The following is a 25,184-nucleotide window of genomic DNA, read 5'->3' on the forward strand; positions in this document are numbered from 1 at the left end:
CCATGCAGGTGCCCATACCTGTACCGTGTATTTGTAGAGAACGGCTTATTTTTTAAAAGTTGCTTCATGTCAAAAGCAAGGCTGCCACAGAGGTTCTCACTTCTCTGGAGGAGGTTCATTAGGAAGTCCGAAGTGCAGAAAAAGCCTTAAGAGCCTGAATCCGACAGATGTGTGGCATTTCAGTGTAAAAAAAGTGGTCCACTAAGTGTGTAGTGGGATTACCTGAGGGGCCATCAAGAGGCAATGGGGTGCTGGAGGTGTAAATGACTTTGAAACACACTGGGATCCCGGGATCAAGCTCATCAATGTTGTTGAATGAATTGAACTAGTTTCAATTGGCTTTGAATGTATTTGCAATTAATTGTTACTGTTCTGAATCTTATTGGGCTATTATCTTCCGCAAGGGGGGTTGTGCAAACTGCTACAGGCACACGCAGAGCCTCCATTTCACTGCCCTTTCACAAATGTTCAGTTCTATATGGCGGCAGTGGAGCAATTCCCCTCTGAGGAAAGGTCTGGGGCTCTGCAGAAAAGGCAAGGAAGAGGCGACATGCTTTAAGTTTACACCATTATGCACAGAAAGCGGATAGAGAAAAGCCTTTCTCCCTCTCTCATGGAACTTGTGGGCATCCAGTGAAGCTGAATGCTGGGAAGAAGCCCTTCCTCACGCAGCCGAGTTAGACTGTGGAACTCCCTCCCACAGGAAGCAGCGATGGCCACCAACTTGGAAGGCTTAATGGGACACATGCTTTGAAGAGAGGGCTATCGATGTCTCCTAGCCAGGCTGGCTCTGCTCTACACCTCCACAGCTGGAGGCAGCAATGCTTCTGAATACCAGCTGCTGGAAACCACAGGAGGGGAGAAGAGTGCTCTTGTGCTCAAATCCTGCTTGCAGGTTCCACAGGCATCTGGTTGGCCCCTGTGAGAACACGATGCTGGACTAGAGGCTGGACTAGGCAATAGACTTGATGGCAGGATTTAAATAAACATCCACATTATCAGTATCAGAAAATGTTTGGAAGATAGTGAAATAAGATGATGTATTTAATTTTATTTTTATGTTTTTAAGGTTTGATGTTATTAATAACTTTTTCTGTTGAGAGATAGCAAAGCGGGTGAAAATAGAAACAAACCAGAAACGCAAGGGAAGTCGTTGGGGGAAGTCGTGGAGGGGAGGGAGGGAGGAATATATAGTAAACGTTAAGAATTTGAGATGTATGTAATGAACGAAAATGAAAAATGAATTTATTTTTTTTAAAGGATGCTGCACTAGATGGGCCATTGGCTTGCGCCAAAGCCTCTCCTTCTGTTCCTCTGCTCCATTTAACCCTACAGGACTCCAGAGCGCTCACTCCAGCGCCAAGCTCCTCGGAGGAGAGAAGAATCCTGCAGCCGGCATGTGGGCAGAGGCACTGCAGCCAAGCCTCCCCTTTGTTTGTTCAGACAATTTTGGAGGCAGACGCAGGTGGGCGGGCAAGGAAGAGCCTGGCAAACAGCCAGAGCCTGGCAGCAGCATGGGGTGGAAGGGCTTGGCTGGGTGGCTGGGGGTGGCTGGTTGCTTCTCGCTTGATAGCTTAGTCTGGGGTGGGGGGCTGCCACAGACGTTGAAATCCAGCCAGGGGTGGGCGTGTTGTGCAACATGATAGAAGCGGCTTTAATAAGGCAAAATAACTGCTATGGGGAAACTGCCCTCAGCCGAATAAGGCTTGCACCTCAGAGATGGGATGTAGCAGGGAGCATGTGAACGCCAGTCTCCTCTGACCAGAAGAGGTGGTTTAAGATGTTGAGGAGGAGTGGATGAACTTGCCTTCAAGGAGGAAGATGGCCTACCCGTGTGAGAGACAAACTTGTCCCTGTGCAACTACATACTTCCATAAGCGTAATTGTATTTTATTGTTGTGTTGTTTTGTTATTGTTGTATTCCTCTGCTTTCAAAAATGTTTTATTGTGTGCTTTTTCCTTTTCTTTCTTTCCTTACTTTCACAGAATCATAGAATCGTAGATTTGGAAGGGACCACAAGGGTCATCTGGTCCACACACACACCCCCCCCACCAAGTGCAGGGACTTTTCACCCAATGAATGTTTTGCTCAGCTAAAACTATCGGTGGGCTGGACCTTTTCGAAATGCAGGACCAGGTGGTGACAATTGCTCTTTCTCAAACACAGTGGACTTTTGGTTCCTTAAATGCTGAGCAACCCATGATGCTGGAATGCCCTACACAACTTCTGAGTAGGCCTAGTCCAAACCCTGGGAGGAGTCTAGTCAACTTGCCTGGGATGCTGAGAGGGGCAGGACCCACCACTGGTGATTCTGAGAAGGAAAAGGGCCATCTCTGCAGGTTGACACCACGACTGGGCTTTCCTGGAGTGCGCTTTGGAAATGAGTGGCAATAGAGATACCTCCCAGGCCATCGCCCCTTCAGGCACTAACAAAGTGGAGTCTCACATAGCTTTAATTCATGCATCTGTGTTTTTTTTTAAAGCAAAGGATTGCTGAGTTGGAAGGGACCCCAAGGATCATCTAGTCCAACCCCCTACAAGGCAAGAATCTCAGCTAAAGCATCCATGACAGATGGCCATCTAACCTCTGCTTAAAAACCTCCAAGGAAGGAGAGTCCACCATCTCCCAAGGGAGTCTGCTCCACTGCCAAACAGCTCTTACTCTCAGGAAGTTCTTCCTAATCTCCTTCCTTGCAATTTGAATCTATAGGTTTGGGTCCTACCATCTGAAGCAGAAGAAAACCACCTTCCTCCGTGCTGATAAAAATTTACTGCTTTTCTACCAATGGTTTTAGGGACGCAGGTGGCGCTGTGGTCTAAACCACTGAGCCTCTTGGGCTTGCCAATCAGAAGGTCGGCAGTTCAAATCCCCGCCACGGGGTGAGCTCCCATTGTTCAGTCCCAGCTCCTGCCAACCTAGCAGTTTGAAAGCATATCAAAGTGCAAGTAGATAAATAGGTACCGCTCCGGCGGGAAGGTAAACGGCGTTTCTGTGCACTGCTCTGGTTTTCCAGAAGTGGCTTAGTCATGCTGGCCACATGACCTGGAAAAACTGTCTGTGGAAGTGGACAAACGCTAGCTCCCTCGGCCAGTAAAACGAGATGAGCGTGCAACCACAGAGTCATTCACGACTGGACCTAACGGTCAGGGGTACCTTTACCTTTACTACCAATGGTTACAGGTGAGGATATAAGAGCATCCCCTGCCCTCAGACAGCACAGCACAGCACAGAACAGCACAGCACAGCAGCTCATGTGCTGTTGGGCTCTGCCTCTCTCCTGAGAAGATGCCTTAAATGGCTCAGGACTGCAATACCTCAAGGACTGCCTCTTCCCATATGAACCTAACCGGTCCCTGAGATCATCTTCTGAGGCCCTCCTTCGTGTGCCTCCTCCTCAAGAGGTTCAGAGGGTGGCAACACGAGGACGGGCCTTCTTTGCAATGGCTCCCCTTCTGTGGAATGCTCTCCCCAGGGAAATTCACCTTCATTATATACCTTTAGGCGCCAGGCAAAAACGTTCCTTTTTAACCAGGCCTTTGGTTGATCTTATTGACATCCAACACCCTTTCAAAATGTGGCTTTTGGGGCGGGGTATTGGGTTATTGCTTTTGGTTTGATTTTATATTATATGTTGTGGTCTTGTTGTGGACTGCCCTGAGACCTCCGTGTATAGGCGGTGAATAAGTTGAACAAATAATAATAATAATAAAATAATGTCTCCGCTCTGACTTGCAGCGGAGGGTCTAGCCAGCTGCACAGCGAGGACACAGGATCTGGCAGCAAAGCTCTCAGGCTGCAAGCCGAACTTTTCTGCTGGGGGAAAAACCTGACAAGTCCATGAAGATTAGAATGGGTAGCAGCCAGGGGAGATTAACAAGGCCATAAAGGCAGCAAGAAGTATCAGCATCAGGGAAGTGTTTGCTGAGTGTGGCAGGCAAAGGAGCTGCGGCCTTATCTGGAGGCACTCAACACCCTCTGCACCACTGTGGCACTTCGGGAGAGCAAAGAGCACTGCAAGTCTTCCGCTCTCACTGCTGCCTTGTCTAGGATGCTTTAGTGCTGGAGAGCGGATAGGACTCTGAAGAACGCAAGAGGCACCTGCAGGATCAGCCCAGTAGCCCATCTAGGCCAGCATCCTGCTCTCACAGTGGCCAACCAGGTGCCTGTGCGAAACCCACAAGCAGGATTTGAGCACAAGAGCACTTTCTCCCCTCCTGCAGTTTTCCGGCAACTGGTATTCAGAAGTATTTCTGCCTCTGATTGTGGAGGCAGAGCGTAGCCAACCTGTCTAGCAGCCATCAAAGGCCCTCTGCTCCCCCATGAATTTGTGAGAATTCCTGCTCCGTGATTGCAGTCATGGGATTGTTGTCTATCACATGACGGTGTATGTTTTGACTCCACAGAGTGGGAAGTGACGAAGACGGGATGTTTGTGTTCCGTGAAGTGGGACTATTGTCCTTTGTTCTTTCTCTCTTTGCTGTCTGATGCTAGAGAGAGAGGGAGCCACGTTGCAGTGCTCCATGTGTGTTGATATGTAAATAAAGTCGATTAGCCAAAATGCTGAGTTGCTGAGGTCTGTCACGCATGATGCACAAACTCTGCGGATCCCTAAGTGTGCCGATGTCTATTGGCATCGGTCGCTGTGATGTTCGGGCTGAAGAAAGCTTATGAAGCTCCTGAACGAACGACCAGGAGGGAGGGAACATGCCAGTCGCGCATGGGTCTCTGCCAGGGTCCTACTCGAGTGCAGGACAAGCTCCTGACAGAATTTGACCGATCTTCTTTTACGGCCTTCCAAGTCGGTGGCCATCCCTGCCTCCTGTGGGAGGGAGTTCAACAGTCTGACTAGCTGCTGTGTAAAGGAGGACTTTATTTTATCTGCCATGGGTCTTCCAACGCTCAGCTTCCTTGAAGCATCCTGCGCCTCTTAGCAGGGCAGTGGAACAGGAGGGTGACCCCGTGTGTCTCCTGAAATGCCTTAACGGTTTACATTCCCCATGCCTTGCAACTGAACATCTGTGGTGGGATTGTCCGTTAGTTAATGAATTCTGGAAACAGACTGGTATAGAAATATCGGGAATTGTGGGTAGGAAGGTGGAAATATCTAAAATAATGGTTCTTATTAGCCTGAGTAGCACCGAATTAGAAACCAAAGAGGAATGTAAATGGGTAAAATTGATGGTAATTGCAGCCAGACAGGTTATAGCGAGTAATTGGAAAAATGCAGAAGAGCTAGGGGTGAACCAACGGAGGAAAAAACTGAAAAATATTATAATTTTAGAATATCTAACTGTGCAGATACATAAAATAAAAGGGTTTAAGGTCAGTGAGAAGGAGGAGGATTAGAAGATATTGAATTATTTGGGTAGGTTTGAACAATTTGGGGCAATTAAAACGTTAAAAGTTAAACCTTGTGGAGGGAGGAGTGTTAATGTATATAGAATTGTACATATGGTTGATTTGAATATGTTATTATTGATTATGTATACCCAATGTATCAGCTGCCTGGGGGTTTCACAGTTTGTGTTTTGGTTGTTGGTAAAAATTTGTGGAAAACAAGATTAAACATAAAGGATTAAACACACTAGTATTTAATCCAGGCTCCTAATATTCCAAAATAGTCTCAGACGCGCCGCAGCCCTTCCCACTCACGCCCAGTGCCTCCTGTGACTCACTACTGAACCTCGCTCATTCTTTATCGCCACAGGAAAGGAGGGCAGTGAGGGGAGGGGGGAGAGGGAAAGAGATAATTCCCCCATTTATTATATTTTTCTATTTGCATATTATTTTCGCCCTGCTTCCTGTTCTACTGCGGCGGCAGAGTCGCAAATGCAAAGTCGGTTTTTAAAAATGCAAAAGTCGAAACCGGTCAAGGGCTGCACTGGAGGAAGCCACAGGCCGGCCGAGAGGGGCTTTGCTGAAGGAGAAGGCAGGGGCTTGGCCAAGGCACAAGAGGTTGCTAGAGAGAGCAGGAGGAGCAGAGAGGCAGATTTTGAGCATGGAGAACTTAAGAGCCTGCTGGAGTTCCACAGTTTAACTCGGCACTGTGAGAAGGACTTTCTTCCCTCTGTCCTGAATCTTCCAACATTCAGCTCCATTGGACGCCCACGAGTTTGAATGCTATGAGGGAGGGAGGGAGGCTTTTTCCTCTATCTACTTTCTCCACGCCAGGGATAATTGTATAAACATTTATCATGAGGCCTCTTACTCGCCTTTTCTCTAAACTCAAAAGCCCCAAATGCCGCAGTCTTTCTTCGAAGGGGAGTTGCTCCACCCCCTTGATCATTTGGGCTTCCCTTTTCTGAGGCTTTCCCAACTCTGCAGTCTCCTTTTTTGAGGTGAGGCAGCCAGAGCTGGACGCCAGCCTTACCTTCGGACGACTTCCAGGCCTTCCAAAGATCTTCCACGCTGATGTGCTTATCCTCCCCATGGAAGGTGCTGTGTTTGACCGTTGGGTCGTGGTAATTCAAGTCTTCCCTCAGGAACTGGAGGGGGGAAAAACACAGCCCCAAGTCAACCGGTTGCACAAAGTCCCGTGTTTATCAGCTCCACCTGGTACGCAGGCTGAGACCCTACCTGCCCGCGGACTGTCTCGCCAGAGTGGTGCATGCTCTGGTTATCTCCCGCTTGGACTACTGCAATGCGCTCTATGTGGGGCTACCTTTGAAGGTGACCCGGAAACTACAACTAATCCAGAATGCGGCAGCTAGACTGGTGACTGGGAGCAGCTGTCGAGGCCACATAACACCAGTCCTGAAAGACCTACATTGGCTCCCAGTACGTTTTGAGCACAATTCAAAGTGTTGGTGCTGACCTTGAAAGCCCTAAACGGCCGCAGTCCAGTATACCTGAAGGAGTGTCTCCACCCCCATCGTTCTGCCCGGACACTGAGGTCCAGCTCTGAGGGCCTTCTGGTGGTTCCCTCACTGCAAGAAGCCAAGTTACAGGGAACCAGACAGAGGGCCTTCTCGGTAGTGGCATCCGCCCTGTGGAATTCCCTCCCACCAGATGTCAAAGAGAACAACAACTACCAGACTTTTAGAAGACATCTGAAGGCAGCCCTGTTTAGGGAAGCTTTTAATGTTTAATAGGTTATTGTATTTTAGTGTTCTGTTGGAAGCCACCCAGAGTGGCTGGGGAAACCCAGCCAGATGGGCGGGGTATAAATAATAAATTATTATTATTATTAGGGATGTTTTCATTTTAACAGTAACAGTAAAGGTAAAGGTACCCCTGCCCGTACGGGCCAGTCTTGCCAGGCTCTAGGGTTGTGCGCTCATCTCACTCTAGAGGCCGGGGCCAGCGCTGTCCGCAGACACTTCCGGGTCACGTGGCCAGCGTGACAAGCTGCATCTGGCGAGCTAGTGCAGCACACGGAACGCCGTTTACCTTCCCGCTAGTAAGCGGTCCCTATTTATCTACTCGCACCCGGAGGTGCTTTCGAACTGCTAGGTTGGCAGGCGCTGGGACCGAACGACGGGAGCGCACCCCGCCGCGGGGATTCGAACCGCCGACCTTTCGATCGGCAAGTCCTAGGCGCTGAGGCTTTTACCCACAGCGCCACCCGCGTCCCTAACAGTAACAGTAAGGGCAGCTAAAAGTTTGTTGGCTGTGGACAGGGCAGACCCAGGTTCAGAAACAACAAAGGAACTGGTCTGGGGGCTGAGCTACTTCACAGGGCTGCAGAAAGAATTAACAGGCAAGAGCATGGTTTTGTGTAAGATATTAAACTGCAAGTCCCCAAGGAGCGGGGGAACCATCACTCGGAACACAGTAAGAGTCCGCCTGGATCAGGCCAATGGTCCAACTAGTCCAGCATCCTGTTCTCACAGTGGTCCACCAGAGGCCTGTGGAAAACCTGCAAGAGGGGTCCGAGCACGAGAGCAGCACTTACACCTCTTGTGGCTTCCAGCCGCTACATTGCTGTCTCCCAATTATGGAGGCAGAGCTAGCCGTCCTGGCTAGTTGCCATTGCTAGCCCTCGCCTCCATGAATCTGTCTAACCCTTTTTCAAAGCCATCTGGGTTGGTGGGAGAGAGTTCCACAGTCTGACTGCACGCTGAGGGATGAAGGACTTCTTTTTGTCTGTCCTGATGTGTCCTATTCACCCCGCTCCTTGTAAAAAAAATCACCAGCTTGTTTCTCCTTTTGGCTTCCCATCAGTCCGCAAGACCACCAGTTCCTCACCCTCGGCTGCTAACCTTTCCTGGAAGCCTTTAAGAAGGGTTTTTAAAAACACACACAAAGACGCTGAACCAATTGCCCCTTTTTGCATGCTTTTGCTGATGTCTCTGCTCTCACTGTTGTTATGCAAACCTTTACTGAAGCACAGCTGTTCACCTGAGTGATGGGCCGGGTTGTCCCCATTTGCAGTTCCTTAATGAGGCCATTGGCAGAAATGCAGCTTCACTCACTAGACCTGTCCTGTCCCCCCATTACAAACGCCTTACTCTGCTACAGAGCTTTGCAGAGAAGCTAGAAAAGGAGAGGTGGCCTTTCAAACTGCTCCCATCGGAGATGAAAAGCGGCTGTCCATGTGGAGGCACAAGCGTGCAAAAGCACACCTAGCGGATCTGCCCAACAAGCGAGCAAGGCAGGCGACTCTGACCCTCTGAAGAAAAGCAAAGGTAAGTCTGCCAAGGAGAGGAAATCCATTCGCCGCGCGCAAACTGCAAATTCATCTTTGCTGCCGGGAGGCTAAGAATAAACTGCAGCATCACGTTCCTAAGCCACATCCAGGACAAGCTGAATAGGCTGCATCTCTGTTTTCCTCCAAAGTTCTTAGCACCTGCCTATTAAAAGGCTATTCTGAAACTCACAGCTTCGGAGATGTGTGCAAGGGCAAGCAAAGGTGGCTTCCGAAACTCAGCCGGGAGATCAGGGCTCTCAAGTGTCTCTTTGCAAAGCCACACCTGAGCCCTCTCAAGGTTAATCACCACAGACCCCCTTCAACAGGCAGCCGACAGAAGAGCAGCATTTGCATTTCTCTGCTTAGAGGTCCAAAAAGGTCGGCAGATGGAATGTCCTCCAGGCTAGTCATACCCTTCACTTCCTGAATCAACTGATGCCCAGGGACTTTGGATTCAGGAGGGATATTGGCAAAAAGTGGAATATATCACACACCCACAAACCCAGCCTCCATTTGCTCTACCTCCAGAACTGTCATGAGTTATATCTTTTCCCTCTTTATGTGCAGAGTCAGATACCAGTAGTATCTAAAATTCAAAGAAACTTCCTCTTCAGTTTGCACAGATGATATATTTTTAGACCAATTCTAAAGGTATTACATTAATCCCCCTTCACATCATGCTGTTGTTTTGAATGAAAACCACAACTGTTTTTGGAAAGCTACATACATTTTACAACCACTGACTTCCGAGTTGTTAATAGTCGCCAACTCTATAAAATCTATTTCTACCCTCACCCAGACCACACCATAATTCATGAAATAATTCAAGATAATTAACCTGAATGGTTCCAAAGGATGGAAACATTCCCACTCCTGATCAGTTTTTGTTGCTAGAGGTTTCCATCAGGGAAATCACCATTCCTTGTTACAAGCATCCATAAATATATCTCTTTTAATATGCAAAGGGCTTAACCCTAAACCTGGATTTCGGCTATAAATATATAGCAGAGCATAAGCTTTTAAGCACACTTCACACTTTGAGCAAAAGGCCTCAGTAAACCAGTCACTGGTTCCATATTTACAAGATATTCAGAAATGAAAAGGGGGTGTTGACAATGAGCCCAGCAAAGCACACCCCTTCCAACTGCAAGTCCCCCTTAAAAATGCCCTCTGGTGAGGGGAAAACAGCTTTCGCCCAGCAATGGCATGGAATGAACTTGAGGGAGGTGGTTGGGGGTAGTTTCCAAAGGCTCAGTGTCATTTTTGAGAGAGCCTCTGACCAAGTATTCCTCAAAACAGTGAGGGCACCCAGAGCAAGACCTAGAAAGGGTATCTTTTGAAAGAGAGTGAGCTGTATGGGGAGACACAGTCCTTGGGAGTCTCCTGGGCCCTGATGGTCTGAAGGCTTTCCAAGTCAATGCCAACCAAGGTGGCAGAAGCTTTTGTGGGCCACCATTCTATTCATCAGATGCGTGAAGGAGCTACCTGAGGAGATATATAAATAAACAAACCCTGCCTTAGGGTCAGTGGAGTGGACTCCCTTGGAAGGTGGTGCGCTCTCCTTTTGTGGAGGTTTTTAAGGAGAGGTTGGTTGGCCATCTGGTCAGGGATTCTTGAGATGTGATCCCTACGTTGGACGCATGGATGAGATGACCCTACAGCTCTATGATTTTATGACTACAGAGAGGATCTATTCAGATAGGGCTTATCCACCTGGGAAGGGAGCCTACACAGGAGAAGGAAAACTCCTAAACCTCTGCTGCCTTGCAGGACATCTTTGGGAGGAGAAAAGCCACAGGAGTAAACCCTCTGTAACTCCAGAGTTGGGTTTCCAAGGCAGTTGGATGACATCTTGCATGCCTCCTACCAGAAACTCCTGCAGTCAATATGGTGCCAAACGTCTTGCTTTCCTTTCCTTTCCTTTAGACTATATCAGCACACCTGAGAGGGGGGTCTTGTCATCTGGGTAGCTCAGGACCTCCATACACACAGCCCAGGCTTGGACCCTGGGGAGTCACTTTCGTACTGCTAACACAACTCTCTCTCTCTCTCTCTCTCTCTCTTTCTCTCTCTCTCTCTCTGTCTCTGTGTGTGTGTGTGTGTGTGTGTGTGTGTGTGTGTGTGTGTGTGTGAAATATCAAATACCAAAGGGCAAGCAAAGCAAAGCACAATTTTATAGAGAGATGTGGCATGGCAGAAAGCAGAACACAAATGAATTCAGAATCCAGCTCAGTATCGGTGAGACTCTCCACTACACCGCATTAAGCAAATTCTGGTGATCAAGAGGCTTAGTAAAGCATCTAATGGGGGCCAATCCCTTTCCCAGCTGAGCCACAAACCCATGCATGGTGCAGATGCAGCAAGATGAGTAACGGAGGGAGCAAGGAAGACAGTGGAAAAGGCGGGCCGAAGAAGACGGAAGAGCAGCTAATTGCAAAGGAGAGGAAGGAAAGCCTTCCTGGAGCCAGAAAGCACTGAAGCTGCAACTGCAGGACTCTAGAAGTGCCCAGTGGATCCTTTTTCTGGAATGCCTCTCTCTCTCTCTCTGGCAGGCTGGCCAAGAGGCCCCTGACTGAGCAGAGTTTTGAAGCTGCACCGCCTGAAAAGAGGGATTAAGAAAATCTGTGCAGTCCTGTGACATTCTCAGTGAGCCAAGCTCATGATTTGAAAACGAAATGAAATAAAGGAGGGTGGTGGTGAGGAGGGCAGGGTGAACCTTCCCAAGATGTTCCAAGATCTCTGGAGATTATAAGCCACTGGCTGCAGCCAAACCAGGCAGGAATGCAAAGATAGAGATATCCCCCCCTGCCCCCCCACAGCCTGTGACCTCCACGGGGAACATGGCAATGTCATCTAGAGTGGCCAATGTGCACAGCTCAGAGCAGTCGTGATCTCCCCTAGGGATGTAGGCAGGGGAACCAGCTGTTGCTCAGTATATTTAGCTCAGGAAGGAAAAGTGATCTCCCGGTCGGCCCTCCTTCAGCACAGCCCCAGTGAAAACAGGCTTCCAAGGTCTCTTGGAAGAGGACACGGTCATAGAATCGTAGAGCCGTAGTGATGGAAGGGACCCTGGGGTCATCTAGTCCAACCCCCTACAATCCAAGAACCACAGCTAAGGAATCCCCAGCAGAGGGACATACAACCTCTGCTTAAAAACCTCCGAGGAAGGAGAGCCCAGCACCTCTGGTGGGAGTCCGTTCCACTGCCGAACAGCTCTTCCTGTCTTCCGAACGTTTAGTCGGAATCTCCTTCCTTGCCATTTGAATCCACTGGTTCAGGTCGCACCCTCTGGAGCAGCCGAAAACAAGCTTGCTGCATCTTCCATGGGGCAGCCCTTGAGATATTTGGAGGCGGCTATCAGGTCATCTCTCAGGTGCGGCTGGAGCAGTTCTCCAGGAAGGAGCCAGTGTCCCGTAACTCAAGTGCAGGAGGCGGTGGGTCCTCTGCATCGCCAGGAGATACGGAGCAGGAGCTAAGCCAAAATGCATGCATAGGGCTGAGACCCTACCTGCTGGTGGACTGTCTCGCCAGAGTGGTGCATGCTCTAGTTATCTCCCGCTTGGACTACTGCAATGTGCTCTACGTGGGGCTACCTTTGAAGGTGACCCGGAAACTGCAACTAATCCAGAATGCGGCAGTTAGGCTGCTGACTGGGAGCGGCTGCCGAGACCACATAACACCGGTCTGGAAAGACCTACATTGGCTTCCGGGACATTTCCGAGCACAATTCAAAGTGTTGGTGCTGACCTTTAAAGCCCTAAACGGCCTTGGCCCAGTTTGGAGCTGAAGGAACGTCTCCACCCCAATCTTTCTGCACGGACACTGAGGTCCAGCACCAAGGGCCTCCTTGCGGTTCCCTCCCTGCAAGAAGCCAAGTTACAGGGAACCAGACAGAGGGCCTTCTCGGTAGTGGCGCCCGCCCTGTGGAACACCCTCCCTTAATATGTCAAAGAGATAAACAACTACCAGACTTTTAGAAGGCATCTGAAGGCCGCCCTGTCTAGGGAAGTTTTTAATGTGTGACATTTTAATGTATTTTTAATCTTTGTTGGAAGCCGCCCAGAGTGGCTGGGGAAACCCAGCCAGATGGGCGGGGTACAAATAATAAATTGTTGTTGTTGTTAGAATTGTAGAGTTGGAAGCGACCCCCAAAGGTCATCCAGTCCAACCCTCTGCAACTCAGGAATCACAACTAACAGCTGAGATCACTGGAGTTTGGCAACACTAGAGGACAGAATGTTCATGTAGGCCTGCCTATCTACATGCCCAGCAGGGCTGGAAAATGACTTCTTTTAGCCACAGGTTTTAAGCCCCGAGGAAGCCAGGCACCTGGGATTCTGTCTCGCTCCCCAGGGTGTGGAGGTGAAGGCACACCTCCACAGGAAGACACAAAGGCCCACGGCACGTGCGGCCAAGTAATCCCAGCAGCAGAAAAAGCAGGCAGCTGGCCATGTTTCAATGGTGAGGTAACTGGCTCTTTCTGGAGAATGGGCTGAGAAGCACAGCGCACGGCCTCTTCTCAAAATTCAGGGACAGCACTGCACACACATCAAGAGGTGAGGCAGAGAGGGCCCAACAGAAGCAATACAAAAGGAAAGTGCAATGGGGAGCGAAGAGGAAAGCAAGCTTTCAAGCAGCGTCACACACTTTGCAATTTTGGTAGGTCCTAATAAATAAACACTTAATTAGCAACCTTTAATTAATTAAAACATTTTGGTTATTTGATGGAAGGAAGATTATAATTGTTTTTACTGTTTTGTTCATTTGGGGAGCAGGGAAAGGATAAAAAATTAAAGTGATTAAAAATAAAGGAATAAATAAATAATGGTAATTATAATCAATAATCATAATCATAATTCCCCCCTGATTAATTGGAGCCGCTGTGGCATAATCGGGCAGAACTGTGGAGACCCAAGTTCAAATCCCGCCTCAGCTATGAGTCTCACTGGGAAGCCTTGGGCCAGTTTCTACCTATTGTAACTGGGTTTTATTAAATAAAATGTTTGCCGACGCTAGGTGCACTGGGTATCCTGGGTGCAAGACGGAAGAGCAGGATATATAAATCTTTCAAAATAAATCAAATATATGTGATGTCTTGTTGCCCCGCTGGGGAAATAAGTCATAAAACGGCTGGTTTGGAATGTGTCATCATTCTTTGCTGACTCTTGGCCGACAAACAGGTTTGGCAAAGGGTGGCGCTGGCAACTTCCAAGGCAGCCTTGGGCTAGGGAGGAACGGGGCTTTCAGTGGACCCTAAGCACCTGCAGTTTCAGAAATGAATTCTGGGCTGCTCACCCCGTGATTCAGAGGACAAAGCTGCTGCCAATGTTACAGCCTGCAGGCAGGCATCTTTCCTCAGTTGCAAACCCAGAGCTGCCAATTCCCTCGGCAAAAATGCTGGAGGAGAGAGAAATCCGTTCAATTAAGTCGCCGGGCACCTCAAGAGCTACTCCTGCCTCTGCGCGAAGACCAGAAATAGGCCGCCAATTGGAAGGGATTCCCCTTGGGGTTCAGGGGCGCTCCTTTTAATTGCGGTCCCTGCAGCCACCTCCGAACACACAGCAAACTCCTCTCCCCAGAGGGGAGCGTCAAGAAATGTGAGGAGAAGCGCTCCCAGGCTGCGGATGGGCAAAGGTTTTGAGCAGCGCAGCTTAGCAAAACAAGAGAGCTGCTGAGCAAAAAATAATATCGGGAGCAAATACAGTGGTACCTCAGGTTACATACACTTCAGGTTACATACGCTTCAGGTTACAGACTCCGCTAACCCAGAAATAGCACCTCGGGTTAAGAACCTTGCTTCAGGATGAGAACAGAAATCATGCTCCGGCGGTGCGGCGGCAGCAGGAGGCCCCATTAGCTAAAGTGATGCTTCAGGTTAAGAACAGTTTCAGGTTAAGAACGGACCTCCAGAACGAATTAAGTACTTAACCCGAGGTACCACTGTATGCAGAGAGCTGATGAGCAAAAAGATGAGTGTGATATACCGTAAATGGTAAGGAAGGCAGAGGTCTGAAGTTGGGTTCTGTCTCTGCTCCACCGCCAAGCATCTAGTGCTCTCAAGACTGGAGTCAGGAAGGAAGGTGCACTTCTAAGATTCCTGCTCCCACCTTGAATAGGGACTTACAGAAAACAGAGAATAAAGACTCCCTTCCGAAAAAAGCTAGGCTGGCTCCCTCCTTCCTGTCCTTCCCCTGGCAGTTTTATTCGAACATGTCTTTAGGGACTAACTGTTTTTTTAAGTTACAGATAGGTAGCCGTGTTGGTCTGCCATAGTCAAAACAAAAAAAATTCCTTCCAGTAGCACCTTAAAGACCAACTAAGTTAGTTCTTGGTATGAGCTTTCGTGTGCATGCACACTTCTTCAGATACACTGAAACAGAAGTTGCCAGATCCTTCTATATAGAGATCTGGCAACTTCTCCCCACCTTCTCACTACAGTGGTGCCTCGCAAGACGAAATTAATTCGTTCCGCAAGTCTCTTCGTCTTGCGAGTTTTTCGTCTTGCGATGCACGGTTTCCCATAGGAATGCATTGAAAATCAATTAATGTGTTCCTAGGGAAACCGCCTTCAGACCAGGTCCGGGGACAGTCTGTCCCCCGACCTCTTCTGAAGGCTGGGGGGGGGGCGAAAGTCTTTGCTCCCCCCGCCTGCATTTAAAAGCCCTCCGGGACAGCGGAGAAACGTGCTGCGTTTCTCCGCTCTCCCGGGAAGGCAGGCAGGGGGGAGCAAAGACTTTTGCCCCCCGCTGGCCTTCAGAAGACGTCCAGGACCTCTTCTGAAGGCTGGCGGGGGGCAAAAGTCTTTGCTCCCCCCCTGCCTTCAAAAGATGTCCGCCCAGGGTTCGCGGACCTCTCCGCAAGCAGCGGCAGCGCTGCCGCAGCTTGCGGAGAGTTGCCGGCATGCCGAAGCCTGGGCGCGCTGAGATCAGCGCGCCCAGGCTTCGCGGCCCCGCCCCCGGCATCGGGGCATGGTCCCGATGGCGGGCGGCGGGGGGAGGCGTTCCCGCCCGTCCACCGGCATCAGGGCATGGTCCCGATGGCGGGCGGCGGGGGGAGGCGTTCCCACCCGTCCACCGGCATCAGGGCATGGTCCCGATGGCGGGCGGCGGGGGGAGGCGTTCCCGTCCGCCGCCCGGCATCGGGGCATGGTCCGGGGCTTTTAAATTGCCCCGGAACAGCGGAGAAATCCCCCGCTGTCCCGGGGCTTTTTAAAATGCTGGCGGGCGACAGCGGAGGCTTCGCTCCCGCACGCCAGCATTTTAAGATCGCCCCGGACAGCGGAGAAGTTCCCCGCTGTCCCGGGGCTTTTTAAAATGCTGGCGGGCGACAGCGGAGGCTTCGCTCCCGCACGCCAGCATTTTAAGATCGCCCCGGACAGCGGAGAAGTTCCCCGCTGTCCCGGGGCTTTTTAAAATGCTGGCGGGCGACAGCGGAGGCTTCGCTCCCGCCCGCCAGCATTTTAAGATCGCCCCGACAGCGGAGAAGTTCCCCGCTGTCCCGGGGCTTTTTAAAATGCTGGCGGGCGACAGCGGAGGCTTCGCTCCCGCCCGCCAGCATTTTAAGATCGCCCCGACAGCGGAGAAGTCCCCCGCTGTCCCGGGGCTTTTTAAAATGCTGGCGGGCGACAGCGGAGGCTTCGCTCCCGCCCACCAGCATTTTAAGATCGCCCCGACAGCGGAGAAGTCCCCCGCTGTCCCGGGGCTTTTTAAAATGCTGGCGGGCGACAGCGGAGGCTTCGCTTCCGCACGCCAGCATTTTAAGATCGCCCCGACAGCGGAGAAGTCCCCCGCTGTCCCGGGGCTTTTTAAAATGCTGGCGGGCGACAGCGGAGGCGCTTCCCCGCTGTCCCAGAGATTTCCCTATGGGCTTTCGTCTTGCGAAGGAAGCCCATAGGGAACTTCGTCTTGCGAAGCGCCTCCAAAACGGAAAACCCTTTCGTCTAGCGGGTTTTCCGTCTTGCGAGGCGTTCGTCTTGCGGGGTACCACTGTATATAGAAGGATCTGGCAACTTCTGTTTCAGTGTATCTGAAGAAGTGTGCATGCACACGAAAGCTCATACCAAGAACTAACTTAGTTGGTCTTTAAGGTGCTACTGGAAGGAATTTTTTTTGTTTTGTTTTTTTAAGGAATTTTAACAAAGTTGTGCCGATTTTATTATCTGTATGTTTACAGATTTGTTTCTATGTTGCTTGAATTTATTAGTGGTTACTTATATATTTGGCTTTTTGTATTTTTCTGTCTTGTTTTAATGTGTGTAAGCCGCCTTCAGCCTTCATTATTATATTATAAATATAATAAGGATAGTGATAGATACAGCTACGTCCCGTGCTCACAGGCTTTGCATTTCATGTCAAAGGCCAAGTGAAACTTCATTCAACTTCCTTTTACTCTTATGCCCAATTCTGTGTCCGACAGTCAATTCCTCAACAAATATAAACCGAGTTTAGAGTATCTGATGTTTTAAGCTGCGTGTTTGCTTAGGCTTTGCCTAACGCCTCTTCAAAACTCTAAGCCGGTGTTGGGATTTGTGCTCTGAAAGAGCTTAAGCAGGAACGGAGGAATGATCCCGACAGGTTATATCAGATTCCATGAGTGTAATCCCAAGTTTTGCCTGTATCTCTAGACTCCCTTTAATACAAGAAACTGAGGGCCAGAATTAAGGACTGGTTAGGAAGGTCTGTTCATTTATTACTGCATTTATATCCCCCCTTTCCTTCAAGAAACTCAGGAAGCCGTACATACTTCTCCTTCCCATTTTATCCTCACAACAGCCCTGTGAGTAGGTTAGGCTGAGAGCAAGTGACTGGCCCAAGGTCACCCAGTGCGTTTCATGGCTGAAGTGGAGATTCGAAGCCTGGCCTCTCCCAGGTCCTATCTCAACACTCTAACCACTACGCCACCAGACCACTAGTCCATCAACCTCAATATTGTCAACAATTACTGGCAGCCGTTGTCCAGCGTTTCAGACGGGAATCCATCTCCCTCTCTACCACTTAGCTGTGATCAAAAGCGGGTTTCCTTTATTCTTGACATCCAAATATTAAGATGTCACATGAGAAGGATAGTGACAGAACTGCAACAATCTTTGACAATCCAAGTATCGGGCAGGTACCTCACAGATGACAAATGCTGCACAAATGATAAGCAGAAGAGATCATATATATATGCAGGTCCCGCTATCCAAATGCTTGTTATATGAAAATCAATTATCCAAATATGAGTAATTAGTACCCAAATCTCACTATACACGTCGCAGATTCAGATATGCAAGCTATTTTGTGTTTTGCTGGTCTGTGGCAGCTGCTTTGCCAGAAACCATGGTGGGAAGGAGGGAGGGGGAGAGATAGGACAGAGAAGAGAGCATTTTCCCCTTCCTTGTTCTCCTTTTGCAAGATTTCAGTGGGTTTTCCTGGTTTGTTTGTTTTTGTCACTTTGGGGTCAAAATTCCATGGTTGGGAACACATCAGAAATTTCCCCATAGGACTCAATGGAGATCGTTGGCTTGTTATGCAAAGGCTCGCCTAAGGAACGTTTTCTGAGAACGCATTGCGTTTGGCTAGCAGGACCTGCTTCTGTGTATGTGAACATGCTCTGATTCAGCCTTGACTCACACAGCCCCAGCTCCACAGGAAAGAGATTACTGGAAAAACACAGCTTTCCCGTTCTGCACAGAACGCAACCTGACAGCATCACTTTTGCCTAATGAAAGAAAGGCCCCGAGTACTTCAGCTTAGTGGAATCAGAAGTCAGAGCCAAGAGCAATCAGGCTTACATGTTTAAGCATGTCCAAGTCAAGACGTTTCCCCTGGGAAACTGCCCTTCAGGCAGCGAAAGGAGGGATGAGAAAGTCCTAAATGCACTGGGAGGGGGAGAAGAAGACTCAAAAGGCGCATCTCCCTTGAGAAGATGCTACACCTAGACGTAGGCTGTGAACACCCATTGGGCTGGGCAGGGTGCTCAGATGTGGGAAATGCCTTGCTTCCAAAGACAACAGCTGAGATCCCCAGCTCTTGCTCAGCTCCAAAGAAAAGGACTCAGCTTCCACTGCACACCTTGAAAGCAGAGTCCTTGGCTCTTTCTGCAGCTCCAGATTAAAATTAATGGTTTCCCCCCCACAAATACCTATTTCCAGTGCCATTCTCTAGAAAAAGAGGTGCCGGAACTCACCATGAACACCTCCCTCGTTCTCTTAGAATGGCAATGGTGCCCACCTGGCAGGTGCCAGAACAGAGTTCCAGGGAGTTCCGGCTGAAAAAGAGCCCTGTCTATATCTGTTAAAAGAACATCAGAAAGCAACTGCAGTAGTCCAGGCCTTAAGGGAAAATGTGGGGAAGGAAGGTTCTTAATCTGAGCTTCAGAGATGTGGCTTGTTTCTTTAAGAGCTCTAGGGAGGATTCCTTTCTAAGCAGCTCTGCTCATGAGAAATCCTTCAAACATAGTTTGGAAAAGAAAAAGACACCCTTTAGATAGTTGCTTTTCATTTTGCTAACTTGGCTAGGGCCTCACCAGCTCATAACAATTTTGGTGAACCTGGCGGAGTGCTTAAAAATAGACACAGATGTGCAGTGCCTTGCACCCCAACGCTAAACACATATATTTGGAATTAACGCCACTTACTTAGTGAAACTTCCAAGGGTGGTGCTTAGAAATCACAAGGCAAAAACCTACATGTGGAAATGGACAACGGATGCAAAATGCCGCTACCCAAAGGCAACTCACCCATTAGAGGTGGAGGAGATGTATCTCTTTCAAGAAGAGGCTTCCGGTTTTTCCCTGGGAGCGATTAGCTTCCCTTTTAAACACCAGGAGTGTGGTGTTAGTGGTTAGAGTATTGAACTAGGACCTGGGACCCCAGGGTTACTAACCTTGGAGTATTGAGAAAATCTTTTTAGCCTTTCATCTATTTTCTCAACACCGTGCAAAGGCCTGTTTGCTCCTCTAAGCTTTTCCTCTTTATTGCACATTAAACAGAACGGCACCTGCAGCCCTTTTGCAGCTCCTTTCCCACGCCTGCTTTGATAATGTTGAAGGAAAGCAGCATAGTTTCGGAAGAAAGCTTAAGAGAAGGAAGGTTAAGGGAAGCCCCTGTGCCGCAGGAGGCAGGAGTGTGCAGCTGACTCTCAGGCTCAGCTTCTACAAACACATAGGGCCTCCTCATGCTCTCCATTTTCAAGATGCGCAGCAGAAGTACAGGAGGACAAATGCCGCCTCTCAAGAGTAGCTGGACTATGACTGCCCTAAAGCTGGAGGGAGCAGGTGGGAGGATTCAATAAGAAAGTCCCAGAGATTAAGGGCAGCTTGGCATTTTCCATCTTCTTTTTGCTCCAAAAGACAAGCAGAGAGCGGCACAACGGAAAGCCTCCCCTATTTCTGCGTCTCATTCATCTCTAAGTGTATGAAATTGTTATGAGAGTGGCAGGAAGGGAGAGGAGGTTGTTGCCCTGTGCTGGTTTTAAACCAAGCAATCATCCCCCCCTTTTTTGCTAGGAACATCTTGGCTAATTTGCAGGGGGCGGGGGGAGAGTATAGGAGCCAGATGAGGGAGGCTGGGTGGTGGCAGACATCCTCTGGGGAGACTCAGAGAATTCATAAAATGGTGGAGTTGGGAAGGACCCCTCGGGTTCATCTAGTCCAACCGCTCACAGTGCATTGGGTCCTGGACTGAGGGAGGTTTCGCTGAACATAATCTTTGTATGGTTCATAAGAGCAGCCTGCTGGGTCAGGCCAATGGCTCATCTAGTCCAGCATCCTGTTCTCATTGCGGCCAACTAGATGCGCCAAAGAGAAATCCACAAGCAGGACCTGAGAACCAGAGCCCTCCTGCAACTTCCAGCAACTGGGATTCAGAAGCATGGCTGCCTCCAGCTGTGGAGACAGAGCACAGCCACCCTGGGTGGTACCCATTTATAGCCCCCTCCTCCTCCCTTAATTTGCCTAGTCCTCTTTTAAAGCCACCTAGGTTGCTGGCCAGCACTGCTTCCTGTGGTGCAGGTGGAGGTGGCCAAGAGTTTCAGTCTAACTTCAGCTTCCCCGACCTGGTGCCCTCCAGATGGCCAGGCTGGCTGGGGCTGATGCATAGCTGTCAACTTTCAGATTTGAAAATAAGAGATCAGCAGCCTCGAAAATAAGGGATCAGCAGCCTCACCTGTCCCGGGGACAGTCTACGGGATATCTAACAATCCGGGATAGCAGCGGGAAGCAGCGCTGGAATAAGGGAATTTCCCGCAAAAAAAGGGAAGGTTGACAGCTTTGGGCTGATGGGAGTTGGACTACAAGACACCTCCTACCCAAGCTGACTGTGTCACCTCTTGCTTGATTTATTAAATTTGCATACAGCCCTTCATCCAAAGACCACAAGGCTGTTTACAACCTAAGATTTTAGAATCTCTGTGCTGTGGGGAGAGGATGCCGGGTCCCCCGAAACATCTGTACACTGAGTGGAGTGGGAAGGTCAGGAGAGGGACCGGAGACTGAGAAAGAGTGGGGTGCCGTCTGCTGTGCCCTCACCTCATCGCTCTCCTCCACGTCGACATCGCCATTGGCATCGTCGTCCATCTGCTTGTGGATGTTGAGGACGGCCTCGAAGCTGAGCTGCTCGTCTTCATTGTGGCACAAGGCCTGGTCAATGCGGCAGAATTCTGTGGGCAGGGAGGATAAAAACAAAAAGGGTTAAGTCACGCCCCAACGCGTGGCATTTTGCCTTGCCGGTTCTCCAGACAGGTGGGAGGGGAAACGATATTGGCCTTTGGAGACAACTGAGAACAACTGGGCTTCGTTTTTGGAGGAAGAGTGGCGAGTCAATCTAGCCGGGACGTGCGACACTCCAAGAGCTAACCTCTAATCCAGTGCATGAGGCCTAATCCCCCCTTGACAGTCACTTGGGACACAGCCATTCCATCGGTGGGAGAAACAGGAAGAAGAATGCTTGCTCCATTGAGCTGTGTTGGAGGCCCCTCTCCACCAGACACCTCCTGTCCCCAAACTGGGCCAGATGGTCATTATTGGAACAACAGAAATTGGTGCCCGAGTTCTGATTTTCCTCTTCCCTCCCTGTCCTCTTTCCCTTGTGTTTCATGGTTTTTTCAGGCTGTAAGTCTGTGGATAGGGACGGGGATAGGGATGGCATAGGGATAGGGATGGTCTTGCTATATATAAGCCGCTCTGGGAGCCCTTGTGCTATAAATCAATCAATAAAGCCTCACTGCTTGGGGTGGAAGGCACTCCGCACATGCTCAGAGCTTCTGCTACTACACAACTTTCAAGACTGAGCCTGGCTCCTGAAATGCTACATGATTTCACTTTGGAGCAGCAGTTTCCTGCATTCCTGCAAAAGACAAGTGTTCCTAACCAAACGGGCTGGGAGTGGAGGGGTTGAGGGAATCCTTTTTGACTCCAGAAGGTAGCAAGTATATTGGCTTTAAATACAGGTTTTTTTCCTTGTTTCATTCAAATGATTTTGTACAAGCTGCTCTTCATTGTCCTCACAATCCCAGAACAGGGGACAACATTAAAACACAATAAAACAATATTTCGTTTAAATACAACTTAAAACCAAACAAGAAAAGACAGCACTTTGCTAAAATCCTTGGATGAATAACCACATTTTCAGCTGGCATCAAAAATTCATAAATGTTGGTGCCCCTTACACCTAGGAGGCATAGAAGCTGCTGGGATGCACTAGAGCAGTGGTTCCCAGACATTTCGGGGTCTCCGCCAGCTTGGTTCCACAAACTCATCCCCACTGCCCCTCCCCTATGAAAAGCATTGTTCAGAAGGGTGGTTTGCACAACCCACTAGGGAAGATAACAGCACAATAAAATTCAAAGCAATGACCATTAATTGCACAGTTATCCAGAATCCAATTAAAACTATTTAGTTTAATTAATTCAACAAAGCTGATGAGCTTGATCCAGTGATTTCAGCGCTATTGAGTTTGAAGCAAGTCAAACAGTACACAGATTAGGGAAAACCTCCAGTGGCTGTAATGCAAGCAAGAGAAGACATTTCGGTGCCCAGTTTTGCACCAGACGGCAACCACGGAAACCTCCAGACCGCCTGCTCAAAGGCCGGAAAAGCCCTTCCCCTCATTATAGGGACATCACACACCTTGTGCAGACAGACAAGAATGTAAAGGACCTGTCAAGAGCTCAAAAATGGGATCAGGGCAAAGGGAAGAGCCCTTAAGCGAAAGGTGAACAATGACGCTAAGCCTCTTGACAGCACCAGCAACAGAGGACTGTGTATTTCTGGCATTCCCAGCCCCCCCCCCAATCCAATATCAAGGTGTCTAATCACTGCAGATCTAAACAAGGGAGCTCTTCTCAGGTTTCAAACGTGGACTTCTCCTGCCCTGCCCTGCTCCCTCCGTGCATCGCTTAAATGTGTGCCGCTGAATATGTGCTGTTGGGTGGCAAGCCAGGAGCAAAGGAAACACGAAGAAGGAGAAACCGGCAGGCTGCGATATGGAGCAAGTTTCAAAAGCTAAAGGAGGCCTGATGAGTCAGAGGACTGCAGAGAGCGGCAACTTTCTGCAAGCGCAGGTGTCTGCCGAGGACAGGCTTAGCCGGCTGACACACACACACACAGCACAGCCCTGGAGGATTTGCCCATGCTTTGCCTGGAATTGCAGGTGTCTATATAAAAGCAGTGGGTGGGTGGGGAGCCAGGAAGGAGGTGGGTGCACTGTCGAGAAAACAGCAGAGCTAGCTTGGTTTCTGCTGCTCCAGAGGAGAGGACCTGAACCAATGGATTCAAAGGACAAGAAAGGAGATTCCAACTAAACATTTAGAAACTTTCTGATTCTAAAAGCTGCTCAACCATGGAAAGTGGTGGGCTTTTCTTTGTTGGAGGTTTTTAACTCTACAACTCCTATGATTCAATGACTCTCCCAGCCCTCCAGCCACTGCTACAGCTCTATTCCCTGCTGTCCCCAAGGGAGCAAGTTGCAATCCCAGTTCCCTGCAACTCCTGAGACGCCCCCCCACCATTCATTCAGCTGGCTTCCCGCAAGGAGAATTAGGCCAGCTCCCCCCCCCCCCAGAGGGACCAGAGACACTCGGATGACTTTCCAGACACATGAGCCAAGAGTCATGAGTTTGGACTGAGAGTTGTGCTTGTTGCTCCAGTTTCACGCTTCGCATGCAGTCTAGGGCAGACCTACCCTACAGCCCGGCATTCTCCTCACCGCTACCCATCATGGCAGTCTGCCCTCATAGGGGAGTTATGTGATGAAGGCATCTTGTTTATCTTGTTAACCTAGATTCTCGTGCCTTTAAAAACGGCGAGACAAGCCCAACTGTAGCACCCTATGGGCAAGTCGTTCCGCTTTCTGTACTTGTACCCAAGTGCAACACCCCTGCAAGTCCCATCAGGCACGAGGAATTTGGAGCATTCTTAGCCAGGAAACTCATCTGTTCCTCCCTTTCCCTACCATGGCTGCCAGGAGTGAGCAAAGCAGTAGGTCTACCTGTCACTAGGGCTGGGATATATATTGATACATCCGTCCAAACCCAGTTTGAAGTCCCTATCGTGATATCAGTTTCATAATTTTTGACCTGGCAATATATCACAAATCATGAATGTGTTTGTGTGCTATGCAAAAACCACAATGTGGGGGGAACCATGAAGCCAGCCAATGCTTCTCTTGACTCCTGCAGCCCCTGCTAACTCTGCAGGCCCAGCTCTCTCCTGCCTTATGCAGTGTGCAGAAAGTCACAAGAGCCAGCGCCAGCAAATAATCACAGTGCAGGGAAAACCGTGCAGCCACCCAATGCCTCTACATAGCTCCATCCTTATTTCAGACATTGTGATATATCGGGTATACAGTAGACGCTCGGGTTGCGAATGTGATCCATGCGGGATGCAAGTTCGCAGCCCGCAGTGTTTGCAACCCGTATCTGCGCATGCACGGGTTGAGATTCGACGCTTCTGCGCATGCGCAAAGCGCGATTTAGTGCTTCTCCGCAAGCAAGACTGCTGAAACCCAGAAGTAACCTGTTCATGTACTTCCAGGTTTTGACAGTCCGCAACCCGAAAAAGCACAACCTGAAGCGGCTGTAACCCGAGGTATGACTGTATTGTGGTGTTTAGCTGGTGATATATCCCAATGCTGGAAACCAGATATCGCCCAACCCTACCTGTCACGCCATTATCAAAGGCATGAGGACCCCAAGTAGGTGGAGAAGGAGGTGGCAACTATAGAGGAAGCGGGTGCAACGGGAAAGAAACGGGGGGGGGGGGGGCAAAGCTGGCGGGTATCCATTATTTTATTTGTTTTTAAAAATGCACAGCGCTGTATCATAAAAATATATCAAATCGGTTTACAGCAATAAAAACAACATCATACAGTAAAAGCATCCAGAGACCCGTTTCTTCAGGTTTTTTACTTTCTGTTTGTATTGTGGTAATGCTACTGTTCATAGAATCACAGAACTGTAGCGCTGGAAGGGATCCCAAGGGTCATCTAGTCCAACCCCCTGCAATGCAGGAATCAATAATCCTCGACAGTTGGGCATCTAACCCTGTTTGAAATCCTCTACCACCTTCTGGGGGAG

General features: G+C 49.5%; 1 protein-coding gene across 9 annotated transcripts in view; it reads right to left on the minus strand.

Annotated features, from left to right (window-relative positions):
• The window catches only part of STIM1 (stromal interaction molecule 1), a 103,683-nt gene that overhangs the window by 39,263 nt on the left and 39,236 nt on the right, over positions 1-25,184 (minus strand). For all 9 annotated transcript variants that reach the window (XM_077926809.1, XM_077926810.1, XM_077926806.1 and 6 more), the window contains 2 exons: positions 21,139-21,269; positions 6,373-6,487 (listed from right to left, as the gene is read on the minus strand). In XM_077926809.1, the coding sequence (XP_077782935.1) occupies positions 6,373-6,487; positions 21,139-21,269 (246 nt within the window). The remainder of the gene's footprint in view (positions 1-6,372; positions 6,488-21,138; positions 21,270-25,184) is intronic.

This window comes from Podarcis muralis, chromosome 4, assembly GCF_964188315.1.
Source record: "Podarcis muralis chromosome 4, rPodMur119.hap1.1, whole genome shotgun sequence".
Lineage (NCBI taxonomy): Eukaryota > Metazoa > Chordata > Lepidosauria > Squamata > Lacertidae > Podarcis > Podarcis muralis.